Source organism: Arachis hypogaea, chromosome 9 (genome assembly GCF_003086295.3).
Source record: "Arachis hypogaea cultivar Tifrunner chromosome 9, arahy.Tifrunner.gnm2.J5K5, whole genome shotgun sequence".
In the NCBI taxonomy this organism is placed as follows: domain Eukaryota; kingdom Viridiplantae; phylum Streptophyta; class Magnoliopsida; order Fabales; family Fabaceae; genus Arachis; species Arachis hypogaea.
Window position 1 is genome coordinate 76,483,800 of NC_092044.1, and position 15,425 is coordinate 76,499,224.

General features: G+C 30.9%; 1 protein-coding gene across 8 annotated transcripts; it reads left to right on the plus strand.

The window, feature by feature from the left end:
• Positions 1-8,960: 8,960 nt before the first annotated feature.
• LOC112711058 (uncharacterized) lies at positions 8,961-15,065 on the plus strand. Of its 8 annotated transcripts, none has more exons than XR_011865837.1 (14): positions 8,961-9,315; positions 10,228-10,280; positions 10,752-11,023; positions 11,096-11,170; positions 11,253-11,311; positions 11,463-11,598; positions 12,349-12,448; positions 12,561-12,627; positions 13,107-13,205; positions 13,344-13,433; positions 13,979-14,133; positions 14,371-14,472; positions 14,598-14,821; positions 14,933-15,065. XR_011865837.1 is itself a non-coding variant. In XM_072203024.1 (13 exons), exons 6-13 carry the CDS (start codon positions 11,472-11,474, stop codon positions 14,737-14,739), a joined length of 882 nt encoding a protein of 293 aa, XP_072059125.1. In that variant the 5' UTR covers positions 8,961-9,315; positions 10,228-10,280; positions 10,752-11,023; positions 11,096-11,170; positions 11,253-11,311; positions 11,463-11,471; the 3' UTR covers positions 14,740-15,065. The 8 variants fall into 8 exon arrangements, 4 of the variants coding, with proteins under 4 accessions (XP_072059125.1, XP_072059127.1, XP_072059126.1 ...); XR_011865839.1 differs by having other exon boundaries at positions 12,352-12,448; XR_011865838.1 differs by having other exon boundaries at positions 9,031-9,315; positions 10,755-11,023.
• The last annotated feature ends 360 nt before the right edge of the window (positions 15,066-15,425 follow it).

Here is a 15,425-nt window from a genome sequence, read left to right on the forward strand (position 1 = left end):
CCAAATAATGCTCTAGCACAATAGACTAGGACACTCTAGTTTTCTCATATCTCAAACATTTGTTTCTAAGTTTGTTTAAGAATATTGATTTTTCCTTACTTAAATGTGAAAATTGTAGTCGTGTAAAGAGCCATAGAGTTTCTTATTACTCTCAATCTTATCATGCATCTAAACATTTTCACTTGATTCATAGTGATGTATAGGGGCCATCAAAAATAACAAATTAATTTAGAAAAAAAATAGTTTGTAATTTTTATCAATTACCACACATGGCTATGTTGGATCTATCTCATGCATGAAAAATCTGAGGTTTCTAAAATTTTTAAGTATTTTTTAACAATGGCAGAAACAAAATTTGACACAAAAATTTCAAATATTAAGAAGTGATCATAGCATTGAATACTTTAATAAAATTCTTGATGAATTTCTTCAAAAGAAAAGGTATTCAACATCAATCTACATATCCCAATACACTCCAACAAAATGGCATTGTTGAAAGGAAGAATAAACATCTTCTTGAAGTAGCATGTGCCATTATGTTTAAGGGTAATGTTCCAAAGTATTTATGGAGAGATGCTATCCTAACAGCAGTCTATCTCATAAATCAAATGTCCACGCGTGTGTTAAATTACTACACACCGTTGTATATTTTTTTAAAAAAATTTTCAACATGTAGGCTGCATTCTGACTTACCTTTAAAAGTACTTGGTTATACTTATTTTTGCATACACCTTCATATCGAAGTAAACTTGATCCAAAGGCAGCAAAATATATTTTTATTAGCTGTTTTCCAAGTCAAAATGGTTATAAATGTTTCAATCGACACACAAAGAAATTTCATGTAAGCATGGATGTTACTTTTTTATAACATGACATCTTTTTTCAAAAAAATTCTCTTCAGGGGAGAGTCTAAGTGAAGAAAATTTTTTGCATGAACATTTACCCACTCCTGTCTTACATATTGAGAATACAACTTTCACTAATCAAGCAAATTCTGAAATAATTGCAAAATAAGATGTGGAAACCAATTCTAAAATTATGCCAAAATTAGTTGGAATCCAAATAGGAAAAGAAATACCACAATCAGAAAAGGAGCTTCGATGTTATGTTAAAAAATATTCCAAGAAGACTAGAGACCAACCCATTATCTCTGTACCAACCCAATCTGAAAAACCAGAAGACGGTCTAACTGTAGTACTTTAGGAACTTCTAAGTAAATCTGAAAATGCCACTTCTAATAATAACTTACCAATAGCCCTTAGAAAAGAAACCAGAACCTGCACCAAAAAAGCACTCAAAACCAGTAGCAACCATCCTATTTTCAATTATGTCTCTTACCAAAATCTCTCTCAAAATTATTGAGCCTTTACTGCTAAAATTACAAATCTGTTTGAGTTTAGGAACATAGAGAAAACACTAGATGATCCCAACTAAAAAGTAGTAGTGTTAGAAGAGTAGCATGCATTCAAGAAGAATAAAATTTGGGAGATTGTAGACCTATCACAAGAAAAAAAAATTGGTTAGCTATAAGTGAATTTTCACAATCAAGTGCAAGGCTAATGGAAGCTTAGAGAGGTATAAGACTCGGTTAGTAACTAAGGGATTTACACAAACCTATAGAGTAGACTATCAAGATACTTTTGCTCTAGTTGCTAAACTCAATTCTGTGAGAATTCTCTCATCTCTTGCTGTGAATTACAATCAGACTTTACATCAATTAGATGTAAATAATACTTTTCTGAATGAGGAACTAAAAGAAGAGGTGTTCATGAAATTTCCACCCAGATTTGAGGCTGAACTAGAGAGGAATAAAGTATGCAAATTAAAAAAGTCTCCCTATGAATTGAAACAATCCCTAAGAGTTTGGTTTGAACGACTTGGAATGGTGGTGAAGGAAATTGGTTATGCTCAAAGCCAAGTTGACCATACACTTTTTTATAAACATTCAGCATCTAATAAAACGGCTATCTTAATTGTATATGTGGATGACATTATTCTAACAGGTAATGATATCTTGGAGCTAAAAGACTTAAAGGAGAAGCTTGGTAAATCATTTGAAATCAAAGAACCTGACTCATTAAAATACTTTCTTGGAATTAAATTTTCAAGGTTTAAGGAAGGCATTTTTATGAACCAACGAAAGTACATCTTAGATCTTCTAAAAAAGACGGATTTACTTGGTTACTGAAGCACCTATAGAGCCCAACTTAAAATTGAAGCCAGCTGAACCAGAAAATGTAATGGACAAAAGGAGATATCAACGGTTGGTAGGGAGGCTAAGCTATTTATCCATTACACACCCAGATAAAGCCTTTGTTGTGAGCATGGTTAGCCAGTTTATGCATTCACCTAGTCGAGAACACATGGATGTTGTCTTTAGAATTCTAAGATACTTGAAGGGGTCGCCTGGGAAAGGATTATTCTACAAAAACTATGTACATCTTCAAGTAGAAGCCTATACAGATGCAGATTGAGTTGGGAATGTCATGGATAGAAGATCAATATCTGGGTATTTTACTTTTGTTGGAGAAAACTTGGTTAGTTGGAGGAGTAAAAAACAGAGTATTGTGGCATGAAGTAGTGCATAAGCTGAGTTTAAAGTAGTGGCTCATGGAATATGTGAAGCACTATGGGTAGAGAAAATCGTACAAGAACTAAAGGTTCCCATTTCTCCACCAATAAGGTTGTATTGTGATACCAAATCCGCAATTTCTATTGCTCATAATCCAGTTCTGCATGATAGAACTAAACATGTTGAAGTTGACAAGTATTTTATAAAAGAAAAGATTGAGAGATGATAGATTTATATCTCATATGTTTTGACCATGAAACAATTAGCAAATGTTTTAACTAAAGGATTACTCAAGAAGACTTTTGATAGCATAATAAGCAAGTTGTCAATGAAGGATATCTTCAAGCCAGTTTGAGAGAAAATGTTGACTAGACCAAATCAAAATCAAAATTAGATTCTTAATTCCTTTTATTAATCTTTTCTGTAAATAAAATTAATTATAATATTCTTTCCTTTTTAATTTAGTTTAATTTTAGAAATTTTATGATTAATTTCTTTTATTTTAGATGAGTATTTTTCTATTTTCTAATTATTTCTATTTCAGTAATTCCTCTATAAAGAGGATAATTTCCTATACATTTGATATAATGATATACATAATATTCAAACATTTTAAGTCAGGAGATAATCCACAAGAGTTAGAGTTCATCATCATGAGGTTAAATTCTAATTTTTTTTAAAGGACCTAGGCAAGTTTAATTACTTTCTTGGTTTGAAAGTTAACTATGTTAGTCATGACTGTATTTTTATCACTCAAAAGATATACTATCAAAGACTAAGATGCTAGATGCTAACTCTGTCTCCACCCCAATGGTTTTATCTATTAAATTGAGCAAAAATGACTATAGCCCTTTTGATGGTCCTCATATGTACTGATCTATCACAGGTGCCTTATAATACTTGCACTTACTCGACCAGATCTGATCTTTACAGTTAGAAAAGTGTGCCAATACATGCATAACCCCACCATAAACCATTGGAAAGCTCTTTGGGAGGATTCTTGGATATGTTAAAGGTATGCTACGGACCAAGGTTTAATATTTTCTAAAAGCCCTGAGTTTAGACTTATCTCGTTCATAAATATTACTTGGGGGCAAATATAGATGATCGTAGATCAATGATAGGTTATTGCATTTACTTTGGAAGGAATTTAATTGTCTGGAAATTCAACAAGCAATAGGCTCGTGAGTAAGATCAACACTGAAGCCAAATTTAGAGCACTAGTAGCAGCACAAACAAAGCTCATATGGATTCGAAATTTAATATTCCTATCTCGCCCTCTTCTACTATATATTGCAACAACTAAAGCGCATGTTTACTAGGCGCAAATCCAATATTTCACAGTAAATCAAAGCATTTTGAGTTTGATCTTCTTTTTCTTAGAAACCAAGTTACAAACCAAAAAATATTTGTCATGAACATACCCGTCCATGACTAAGTAGTTGATATCTTCACCAAGGCTGTCTCCGTTCATCTTTTTATTAGCAAGTTCAAGGACGAATTCCGTGTGGCTTCAAGCCCCACACTCAGTTTGAGAGAGGTTGTGAAAGATAAAATTAAAAATTAAGTAGTTAGGAGTATTACTATATATAGCAAGAGTTCAACTATTTTTGTAAGCGAACTCATTCACTCTGTAATCCAATTATCCAATACAATTCAGTTTCCAATTCTCCCTCTTCTTTCTCTCGTCTATTCGTTTCATTGTTCTTCAATCAGTTGATAACTTATTTTCAAGATTTCAACTACAATAACCTTAATTCGTATTAATGATCACCACAAATGTTAGATGATAACTAATCTGTATATAATTATTGCAAACTAGTGTAGTTTATCATAGTTTGAAAATACACTAAAGTATATATTATCATAAAATTAATTACCTCAAAAAAATTATATTGTTAAATAATGGCATATAAAAAAATATATAATTAGTTATATATGATTTTAATTTATATTTGGAATAAATAATTTCGTAATAAGTACATAACTGCAAAATATATCCATTTTTTATAATAATTGTTGCAAGTAGTTGTATGTACACGAATAAGTTGCCTATTTAGAATTAGAAGAATCAATTTAATGATACAGAAAACTAAAGGCGACTAAGTGAAAATAGGTTACCCGAGAATTTGTTAGCATTTTAGATTAAGTCGGTAGAGAAATGTAACTTGGATATTTTGATTATTTATTCATGTTCTACGTAGGAGGCAGAAGTATAATCATAGTATGATCTATCTATGTATCTAAGTGACATTACTAATCAGAAGATACAATGGGGAAAGTGAAAGTGAAAGTGAAAGTGGTGGCAAAAGTAGGTTTGATAAGATTCTTGATGAAAAATTACTATTGGGTACCCTCGAAAACGTTGGCACTTTCGTTACCGACCAATTAAGGATACAACATTATTGTGTGTTCCATGACCATAAACCATGTAAGGAAAATCCAGCATGTCAATTCTATCAAGGCACGTTAGATGAGTTACACGACATAGATTGAAAGATACATGTCATATCATATATATACTATTATGTTCCAAGGGATCCATGTATATATGTCGTGTCTTTCAACTTTGTTGGTGCATGCATGTAATAAAGGTACTAAGTACTGTTTAGAATTATTAGAAATTAATATTAGGGATCCATTATATGGATTAGAAGCACAATCAAAAGAGTTAAAGAAAAAAAATAAAGTAAAACTTTTCGAATGCTAATATCAACAAGTGCATGTTGTCCAACAATTAACTATTTATTAGTTTATTACGTACCACTCACAAATAGAATAACATAGTTTGTTGGCATGTACCACTAGCGACGCATATATATATATATATATATATATATATATATATTACTATTAGTTACAATTTTCATAGTAACATTCATGTTATTGATTCCATTATACGAGCGAGGCCATATGTAATGTGAGCTTTTGGATGTGCTCTTAATTTTGTCTTTTTTTCTTTCTTGTGGGTTACATAATAATTTTGTCTTTTGATTATGAAATATAGGTGTCATTATTTTTTGCATGTGGCGAAAATAGATAGTATATCTTCATAGACATAAGATAAGGTTATTTATTTAACTTGCTTATTGAAACATTATTAAAATTAAAAAAATATACATATTAAGAACTTGCATAGTCCATCTTGCACCTAATTTAAGGCCTGATCAAATAATTTAATTCCTGTAGAAATATTGTTAGCTTACCATTTTATTTAACTTTAATTTTTGAACTTAAAATCCATGACAGTTGTGAAATAATGTTACAAAAATCAATTTAGAACAAAAAAGAGAAAAAGAAAAAAAATTAAAGGAAGGTTACCCTGGCTTCAAGTTTGGGATGCCGTCATCTTAAACTTGAGTCAAAATTCAAAAAAGAAAAAAATTGATAGCAAAGTGTGATTCATGTGCTATTTTAATAATTTTAGTGGCAATTCTTTAATGGAAAACAATATTATTTGTCTTGTTGAGAGTTTATATCTAACTAGTGAAAATATGACTCTCACTGTAACACTTCCTATTTTACCAACGGGTGATGATTCTTTCACATGATCATTTCTACAAAAACATTTAATTGAGTATCATTCTTGAGTTGTTTTTTCTTTTAGTATTCATTACCATCCAATAATGGTAATTAATCTCATAAGAGAAAACATTCTAAAAAAATAGGCTAAATTATAATTTCTATACCTACAAATATTTAAAATATTGACAAATTTATTAAAAAAAAAAGACAAAAATGATATTGTACTTATAAAAAATAAACTCTAATTGATAAAACTATCTGAACTCTACAACACTAGCCAAAATCTCAAACTATCCCCCGTTAATCTAGTGTCGCCAAACTAAAATGGATCATAACCTCTAATTGTCTCGCTATATTGCGGGTTGGTGGGCAACCCACCTAAAACCCCTCTTCTTTGAATGCTAAATTAATATATAAGGGTTATGTTGGGTAACTAATTATTTTTTTAAATAATATAAATAGTGGGTGTTAAAATTAGCTCAATTTAAGTAAAATACATTATATTTTTAAATTATTTACCTAAATTTTAATATTAGAATAATCATTTATATATTTAATAAATTAAACATCTAATATATCCATTATTTACATTGTTTAATATGTTTATTGTCTACCTATATTTTTTTTTTATTATATAAAAACACAATAATTCAATAAAATTTAATAAAAGACAAACATAAATAAAAATTTATTAGTCACATTAAAAATTATTTTTATTCCCCATTAAATATTTAAACATGAATTCTAAATACACCGTCTAACCTATACCATAATCATCGGTAGTCACTAAAATAGAATTTTCAGCATAACAAATTAAAAGTTTTCCAGCAAAATTTTTTATAATAAATAATAAAAGAAAAAAATTGAAAATACCAGAGCAGTAAAACTTAGAAGAAGATACAGAGAGAGATTATTGCTGCTGTTGTTACTCTTCCTTTCTATTCTTTTATATTTTTGTATTTTAGTTTTCTACTTACTATCTTATCTCTTCACTAAATATCTTTTAAAAGAAGGAAGCCACTTAAATAAAACGTTTAAAACGTTTTTTTTTAAGAAATTTTTAAATAATAAAAATTTAATACATATCATTTATTAAACTATATTATTTTTATTAAAATTAAATTAGATAAATTGATTTGGCCAAAAAAATTAATAAATTATATTTTAAATCGATCTAAACTAATATTTTTTTTATAAAAAATAATTATAATATTCCTATTATAAAAAATAACTAATATATATATATATATATATATATATATATATATATATATCTTTTTTTATCAATGTATCGTTATAGGGTTAGAATTTAGGGTTTTTAAAATTAAAAAATATATATAATAAAAATATTTCAATTATTTTCTATAATAAAGTTATTATAATCATTTTCTATAAAAAAAAAATATTAATTAGATTAGTTTAAGATTTGGTTTATTAATTTTTTGGTCAAATTAATTTGTCTGATCTAATTTTGATAAAAATAATTTAATTTAATCTATTATATGTATTAAATTTTAATTAATAAAAAATATCTTTAAAAAAAGATATTTTAAACATCTTTATCGAAGTGTCCCTTAAAAGAATTTATAAAAAAAATACTACATTATTGTTGTAACTAGAGAAAAACAATTTTTGATTTAAAAAAAAGAATTGTCTTTGATAATTGTTATGACAGAGAATTTTATCATTTAAATAAAACACAAATAAACTCATGTTATCCCACCAATGCAGGTCAAGAAAACCTCAATGGATAAGCTTTTGGTTTTATGACCTCACATTTTTGTGTGTGCAATGGAAATTTCTGCAAACCTAATTCTTATTTTCTAGTATCCACTTGCAAGTTTTAAATAGCCATGTTTTTAATTGCAATATATTACTTAATCTATAGAAGAAACTAAAAAGAAAATGGAGAGAGACGGCAAGCAAAGCCATTGTGTTCGTGTGTGCTAGGAAATGGGCATTGTAGTCACTTGGCATGCAAGGACAACACAACACTTATTCTTGCCGTTGCCACAATTAAATTAAATTAATTAATTATTATTAAAATAAGGATTAAGATTAACTTCCCTAGAGCACAGAAGCTGAGACAGAGAATCAATGGAGGCTTTGCATTATAAAATTAGAGAATATGTTGGAGTTTAGCAAATTGGGCGCCATCTAAACGCAGCACTAAACTAATCCCAATACCAACAGTCATAATATAGGGTAGGAGATTTAAATTTAATATGGTATTTATATAAAATAGATTTTATTGATAAATATAGTTAATACTTAATACATACCATTATACCAACTTGGTGAAGTAGCCTAGTTAGTACCACTTAAGAACGGTTACATTTCCCTATCTTTGATGATTCCGTTTAAACTTTAAAGTCTCTTGTAACACCAAAAGAAAGAGTTAGTTAATACATTTATACATTGTTAACTTATTAAATTAGATATTAATAAAATGAATTTAATATAAAAATAAACACTTTATTAAGTTTTAGTTCATTACATATATCATTTTTATATTATCGATAAATTACTATATTTTAATTTTAATAGTTAATTTTTTATAATATCTCTCAATTTGACGCATTAATAATTAATTTGTGACGAATTAAAATTTTATTTAAAAATTTATTACTGATTAATAAATTACTGTATATATAAAATAAAATTCGAATTATCAACGTTTATTTAAATGTATTAATAAATTAATTACTAAATTAGTCTAAAGTTAAAGTTTTTTTTAATCGTTTATTTGAGAGGATTTGTTATAAAATTTAAATATTCTTAATGATCCTAGTTACTGCTAATGCTGATCTCAAGTGGTGGCTGGATTTGTGTCACAACTTTGGCTGCGTCACGAATACATAATTGGTAATAAATAATGTCACCTATTAGATTATGTATAAATGTATATATAGATATAATGTAGCATCAATAATAACAAATAATAATTAAAATATAATCCCAATTTTCATTTCCTTTTTTGGCTCAAAGAAAGACTCTCTCTCTCTCTCTCTCTCTCTCTCTCTGAAAGAATCGCTTTTGTTTTCAATTCTGATTTTTGCACATCTTCAGACTTCAGCTACAGGGCACTATTTCTTCTGGGAACCTTCAAGTTCTTCCCTTTTCAATCTTAGGGTTCCTTTGATTCTGAAATTTTTGAATTTCAATTTTGACTCATTCTGCTTCTGCTCAGTTACTGACAGCACTTCATATTTTTCATGGTAAGAAGACTCAAAATAGCATGCAATTATGGGGCATGAATTTTGTGAATAGAAATTCTGTGTAGTAATCACTTCTCCAAAACCAGTGCTTTCTTTTTCTTTTCCTTTTTCGTTTTCCTACGGGTTGATGCTGCTTTGGATTAGTACCCTTACCTTGCTGTGAAAAACTACTCAAACCAGTTTAGTTTATTGTGTACTGAATATTGTATTGAATTCTGAAAAAGGATCTTTCTTTCCTCCTTCATTTGTTTTTCAATCATGTTCTGAAATCTAAGATTCTTTGTTGTTTTTCAACACCCGAGTTGAGCATTGTTTTCAATACCTTTCAAAAGTTTTGAACTTATACTTGTTAGTTAGTTTTCTCTTTGAATACTGTAACATTATTTATTTTATGGAAAAGTGCTTTTAATGTTCAAGCTTCCTTCCTTTAATCAATGCAAGTTTTACCCTTGCGCTTCTGCAATGCTTTGCTTGTTTGGATTTTCATTGAAGACCCTTTACTCACAAGTTACTAATCCGTTTGCTGATTTTCATGTTTCCTTGTTCCAAATTTTTGATCCAAAAAAGCCTTTTGCTTTAAGTTACTTTACCTTGTGCAAGTTAACCATGTTCTGGTTTGAACCTTGAATTGTTGCATATGTCGGGGGTTCTATTGTTAAGTGTTATGTTAATGGGGTGCACGGGATAATGCTACTTTTTATGGTTTTTTATCACCATGAATTAATTGGTGTAATCTTTTCAAAAAACTTTTTTTCTTTTCTTTTCTTCTTCTTATTAATTCTTACAACAAAAACATTGACACGGACCACACTTGGCATCTCTCATGCCATTCATGTGATATAGTTGCTTTTTTGGTTTTTGTATTTTGTTTATATACTTAAATGCTATTCTTGTGATTTTTTTTTGGCACAGAGAATACAAGAACTTTTGACCTGAAATAGAGAGTTGCCAAGGCAAAGGACAAGGTTAGTTGGATTAATGTTTGGTGCATATTTGTTAATTATGGTTTAAGATTGTATATCTTTTTTGGTTTGGCTTATATAGGGAAGTGGATAAAGAAGAGTGAACCATTTATGCTGCCGAAAAATGCCAAAATAAACGAAAAATGAAAATGCTGTTGAATTAAATGTCATTTATTTTTTTTAAAAAAAAAATAATATGGAGAACTAGTGGTACAAGTTAAAATGTAATGCTGCTCGTGAGTAGCCTTCAACCACTTCTTTGTTGGTTGACATTTAATTAGTCATGTCAGATGGTTCTTCTGTAGTTTCAGATGTTGCTTCTAAGTGTTCTTGAAACTCTTTGAACTTTGATCAATGAATCATCATCCTTTGTTTCCAATAATGTTATGCCCATCAATTTGTTCCAAAGTGCATGTTGTAGGCATTGGAATACAAGATTTCTGGAGGTGATATACTTTTCCTTATTTATATCAGCAGGTGTCGCACTTGGGACATGGGTTGTTTCGCCTCTACTCCAAAGGATTCAGGTGGAAATAGAAGGAGGCCAGGGAGTATTGGAGAAGTTTCTGTCTATGTTCCTGGCTTAAGAATTCCTAAACCTGTTGATTTTTCACAGTCGCTCGGTGATCACTTGTCGAAAAATATAGTGGAACGCCTGTCTGCTCTTAGAACTCGTATAGTTGTAATGGCCAGCTAAGAAGGTCCTACAATCACAAGAACGAAAAAAAAAAGTGCCACACAACATGGTTAGTTTTTGTAAGGATGAAGTGTATTTAATAACTAAGTTGTGCAAAGTTACCTACGAGTTGTGTCCGCAGGAGGTTCAACATTGGCAGATCTCCAGCAAGCTCTTGAAGACTACTTACCAGTACTTTTGGGATTAGTCAAAGATGGTAAAGCATGTGTTTCGTGTCTTTGTACAAGATGCATGTCCTAGCTATGAGCCATGATTAATTGCTTATCTTTGTTGTGCAGGGTGCCATTTACAATATAAAGTACAATTTGTTTGGGTGAATCAGGAAGATGATGCAGAGGTAATTCATGTCTTCATGACTTGTTTTTCTTTTTTTCCTCGGCATTTCTGTTTTGGTTTGACTATTAATTTCAAGACTTAAGGTTGCTGACCATTGTCTATTCACACTTTCCCTTTGTTTCGGTGTTTTTCCCCTCTCTCTCTCTCTCCAGGAAACAGCCATGTCTAATGCATGGTATGAAGTGTTGTCAGTTTTGCACTTGATGGCAACGTTATCTCTATCGCAAGCTAATTTGTTACTTCTTCCAAGAACATCTGCTGATGGTTATCAGCCAAAAGTATCAGAAGGTGAGAAATACCAAAAAAATCTTGGTTTCCTTTTTAGTTGCTCTTATTTCACCATACATCCAAAAATAAATAAATAAATAATAATAAATAAATAAAATAAAATTAGTCAAATTAGTCTTGGCCTCCAACTGGAGAAGTCTGTTTTCCCAATACATCACTGCTTTGCAGATTAACCAGAAACAGCAATAAAATATTCTCGAAGTTTTCTATAAATATTGTTTCTACTTTGTGAGTTTCGTGTGATTTTGTTGTCCTTCGCTTGATAATTTATATTCTATATTATCATTAAATTTGATTCATGGACCAACAATATCACAGCATAGAGGTATAATAGCAACTACTAATTGCTGATTTGTTACATTTCTTCCTGAATTGAGGAGAAATCATTTTTATTCTGCTTTCTTTTTTAATTGATCTCGTGTAACGGTTGATGGATTCTTCTTAGACTCAAACCTGACAGTTCATGCACATTTGCATATGAAGTAAAGAACTCTGCTGTTTGGTGGTTTTATGTCAAGTTATCTGTAAATTATAATGGAAATATTATCTTGTTATTGACTGGATGATACAAAGTTTACATAATTATTTTCACAATGCTGCCTATTTATTTTGGTAGCAGATTAACTAGAAAACAGAACCTTTGTCTAATATGCTGCAATACTTCGTTCCAAATGGTGTTGCTTCATTGATGCCATATTGTATATTGGTCTTATTGTGAAGTTTGAACTTTTGGTCATTACTAATTATTAGCAGAAAGCAGACGAGCTTCGGTTGACATATTCTTAAAGGCTGCTGGGTATCTGGATTGTGCCGTTAGGCACGTTCTTCCGCAGTTGCCTGCTGAACTCAGGTTCATTTACTAATAATTCAATGTATTAGATTTTACACTCCTTTATGTATATAATAAAATGTTTTGATTCTTTGATGTTTATTAACATGCTGGTGTTTGATTCTAATTTCAGGAGAAATCTACCAGTAGACCTCGCAGAAGGAGTTCTTCGAGCACTCTGTCTACAAGCATTGGGACAGGTAGGAATATTTCCATTTGTATTGACTGAAAATGAATTGCATGTCTGTTGTAGTTCACTGATCATGCATAAGTTGGAAGATATCTGGCCAAAAATGAATAATAGAAACCCTGCCATATACACCATAAGTATTAAATCAATTTGTTTTGTAACTCGAGTTAATGTGGAAAAATTCTTGCTCACTGTTCTTCTCATATAGCTATTGTTTTTGCTAGGCCTTATCTATCGATCAACCCAAAAAACCACACTGATTTTTTTTCTTGAAGTTAAAAGTTTAATAGATTGGAATGAACAAAAATATTAAAAGTAAATTTAACTATTAGCACATGTTGCGCGGTATGTCTTGAAAAATGATATCAAGATTGAGTAGAAGCCTGAAAAGGAACATGTTTATGTACAGATATTCTCTCTACCCCCATCTCCCACCCACCATTGTCTATTTTCAATGTTTAATTGTTCGTTTCTCCCATTTTTTAATAGGGTGTAGATATCCAACTTGGAATGGCAATTGATAGTACGAAAGCCACTCTTGCTGTAAAGCGTAGGCTTGCATGTGAGATGGTGAAATATTGGCAACAGGTACAAATGCTAATTTATTTACTTTATTTTATTTTATTATATTGATAAATCCTTTACTACATGATTGTATTGAATTGTCTGCCAACTTTATTGATCATCTCTCCCTTCCCTTATCATTAGATGTTTTCCATTTTACAGGCTCAAGACAATATTACGAACCTTCCATTAGGGAATGGTTGGGGCGAAAAGCACCGTCATTTTGTGAAATGGAAGTATGTAGAGGCAAAGGTTTGTATCCCTTCCCTTCCCCCAGATATGGCCAATAAATGCTGCTTATAAATATAAGTTGATTCAAATAATGGATTATTAAATGTAAAATATGGAGTTAGTGTGGAAACTTGCATTGTTGAATGTCTGTCTTAAAATGTCTTAGGAGATCAAGTTCAGGGGCTTTTAGTTAATTATTCTAGTCAATAGATCTGATTTAGACTAGTGGCTGATATGTGGAATACATGGCAAAGTTGATGCTTATATTGCCATAGAATGAAGAATACCAGAGGATGAGAGGATGATTAAATCGTTTCCGGTTCTAGTGATGAAAGATACGAAATGCTGTTCATTGGTGTTGTTGGTGTTATTGTATCTACTATCTCTTTGCTGAAATAAATGCTATGGTAGGAAAGGAGGAACGAGAGAAGAAATACTCTGAATAATAAAAGATATTAGATTGATTTAGGCAAATCCATGTGCAGTCACCGATGATTATAGAAAAAACCTTAGCCGAAGCAAGTGATGTTTAGTTCTTGGTGTGTTTGTTTTATTGAATTTACCAGGCTGCAGCATACTATTATCATGGCATGATTCTTGATGAGGGAAATACAGAGAAATCTCATGGGATGGCTGTAGCTGCTTTGCAAGCAGCAGATGAGTATTTCAAAGAAAGTAAGAAGCTGTGCGAGGCATTCAATGCGGCCCCTCCATTGTCAAGGTAATGCATTGCATCCCCTTACGTGCACCAATATGATATGCTACTTTGTTTCCACCCTCAGAAGAAAAATCCCATAGTATTTTCAGTGCTTTGAGGAGTTTTCTTCCGGCCTCCTTGTTGTCGCCCTATTTATGAAACGGTCCTAGTCACTTGGCACCCCGGACGACTGTGGTTATTATTCATTTATTTCTCTCTTTTCTTCTCTTATGGTCCATCTAATTGCCACTCATGTTGCAGAAATGCGCCACTTTGGGGTACTATGAAATATCTCTCTGAGAAGATTCCTAAAGATACTTCAAACAAGGTGCGAATCAACCGCGATCTGTACTCTTACGAGAGGTAAACTTTATAGACCGAACGATTAAATTGTCTCCTAAAATTAATTTTGCAGAGATTCATTCTTAAATCAAGGAATTACAGTGACTAATGAAAATCTTGTGTTTTCTTTGTCAACTTTACTACAGAATCATGGAGACAGCGCCGACATTGCCCGATTTTGCATTGGCCTTGAAACCGGATGAATATCAACTTCCTCAAGTGGATGCCTCTTGGAGAACAGAAAATGTGAATGGGATACAAACTGCACCAAACCATATCAAAGTGTGAAAAGAAATTATAAAACCTCTAAAATTGCAGAAAGGTCATCTCATCTGAAAGAAATGCAAAGTTCAACTTCAAGCTCAGAAGGGTGATTTCTCAATTCTTGTTAATAGAAGGAACAAAAAAAAGAAAAAAGATAGCTATTTCTGACTTTTTCTGTACCTAACCTTTTTTTCTCCCCCCATAAATTTGTTCAAAGGAAAAAAAAAAGGGTTCAGGCCTGCAACTGGAGTTAGAGCTTGAAAATATGTTTGGATGCAAGTTGTGTACTAAGGCCCCAGGAGAGGGTTTCATTGACATTAATAAGAACATTACTATTATTTTGTTTCAAAGCATCTGTTGAAATATTTATAGATGTGATTTGTGTAAGGTTGAATTTTGCATTGCAGAGAAAGAATAATTTGATTTTAGGTGTCAAAAGTCTAACAATTTGTAGAATTATACTCGTAGCCATTGATGGTTGATACTTGATACAAAGGAGAACCCCACATTTATAAAATAAACAGATTACACTGACATACAAATTAAGTCCTTCAAAAACAATATATAGGAAAACCAAGAAAGAAGAAAAAATTTGATGCATACAGATCATGGGAACTTCAAGTTACTACTAAAACTATTTTTCGATGCTGATTACAAGAAACTAATAAAAAGAAAAAAAAATATAATTTTGTTATGATAACCATGGGTGG

What these genes read in the sequence shown, in the direction of transcription:
- LOC112711058 (XM_072203024.1), top strand. Translation starts at nt 11,472, where the DNA reads ATGTCTAATGCATGGTATGAAGTGTTGTCAGTTTTGCACTTGATGGCA. An exon ending in GTCTACAAGCATTGGGACAG is followed by an intron (nt 12,628 to 13,106) that starts GTAGGAATATTT and finishes ATTTTTTAATAG; the next exon opens with GGTGTAGATATCCAACTTGG. An exon ending in GCGGCCCCTCCATTGTCAAG is followed by an intron (nt 14,134 to 14,370) that starts GTAATGCATTGC and finishes CTCATGTTGCAG; the next exon opens with AAATGCGCCACTTTGGGGTA.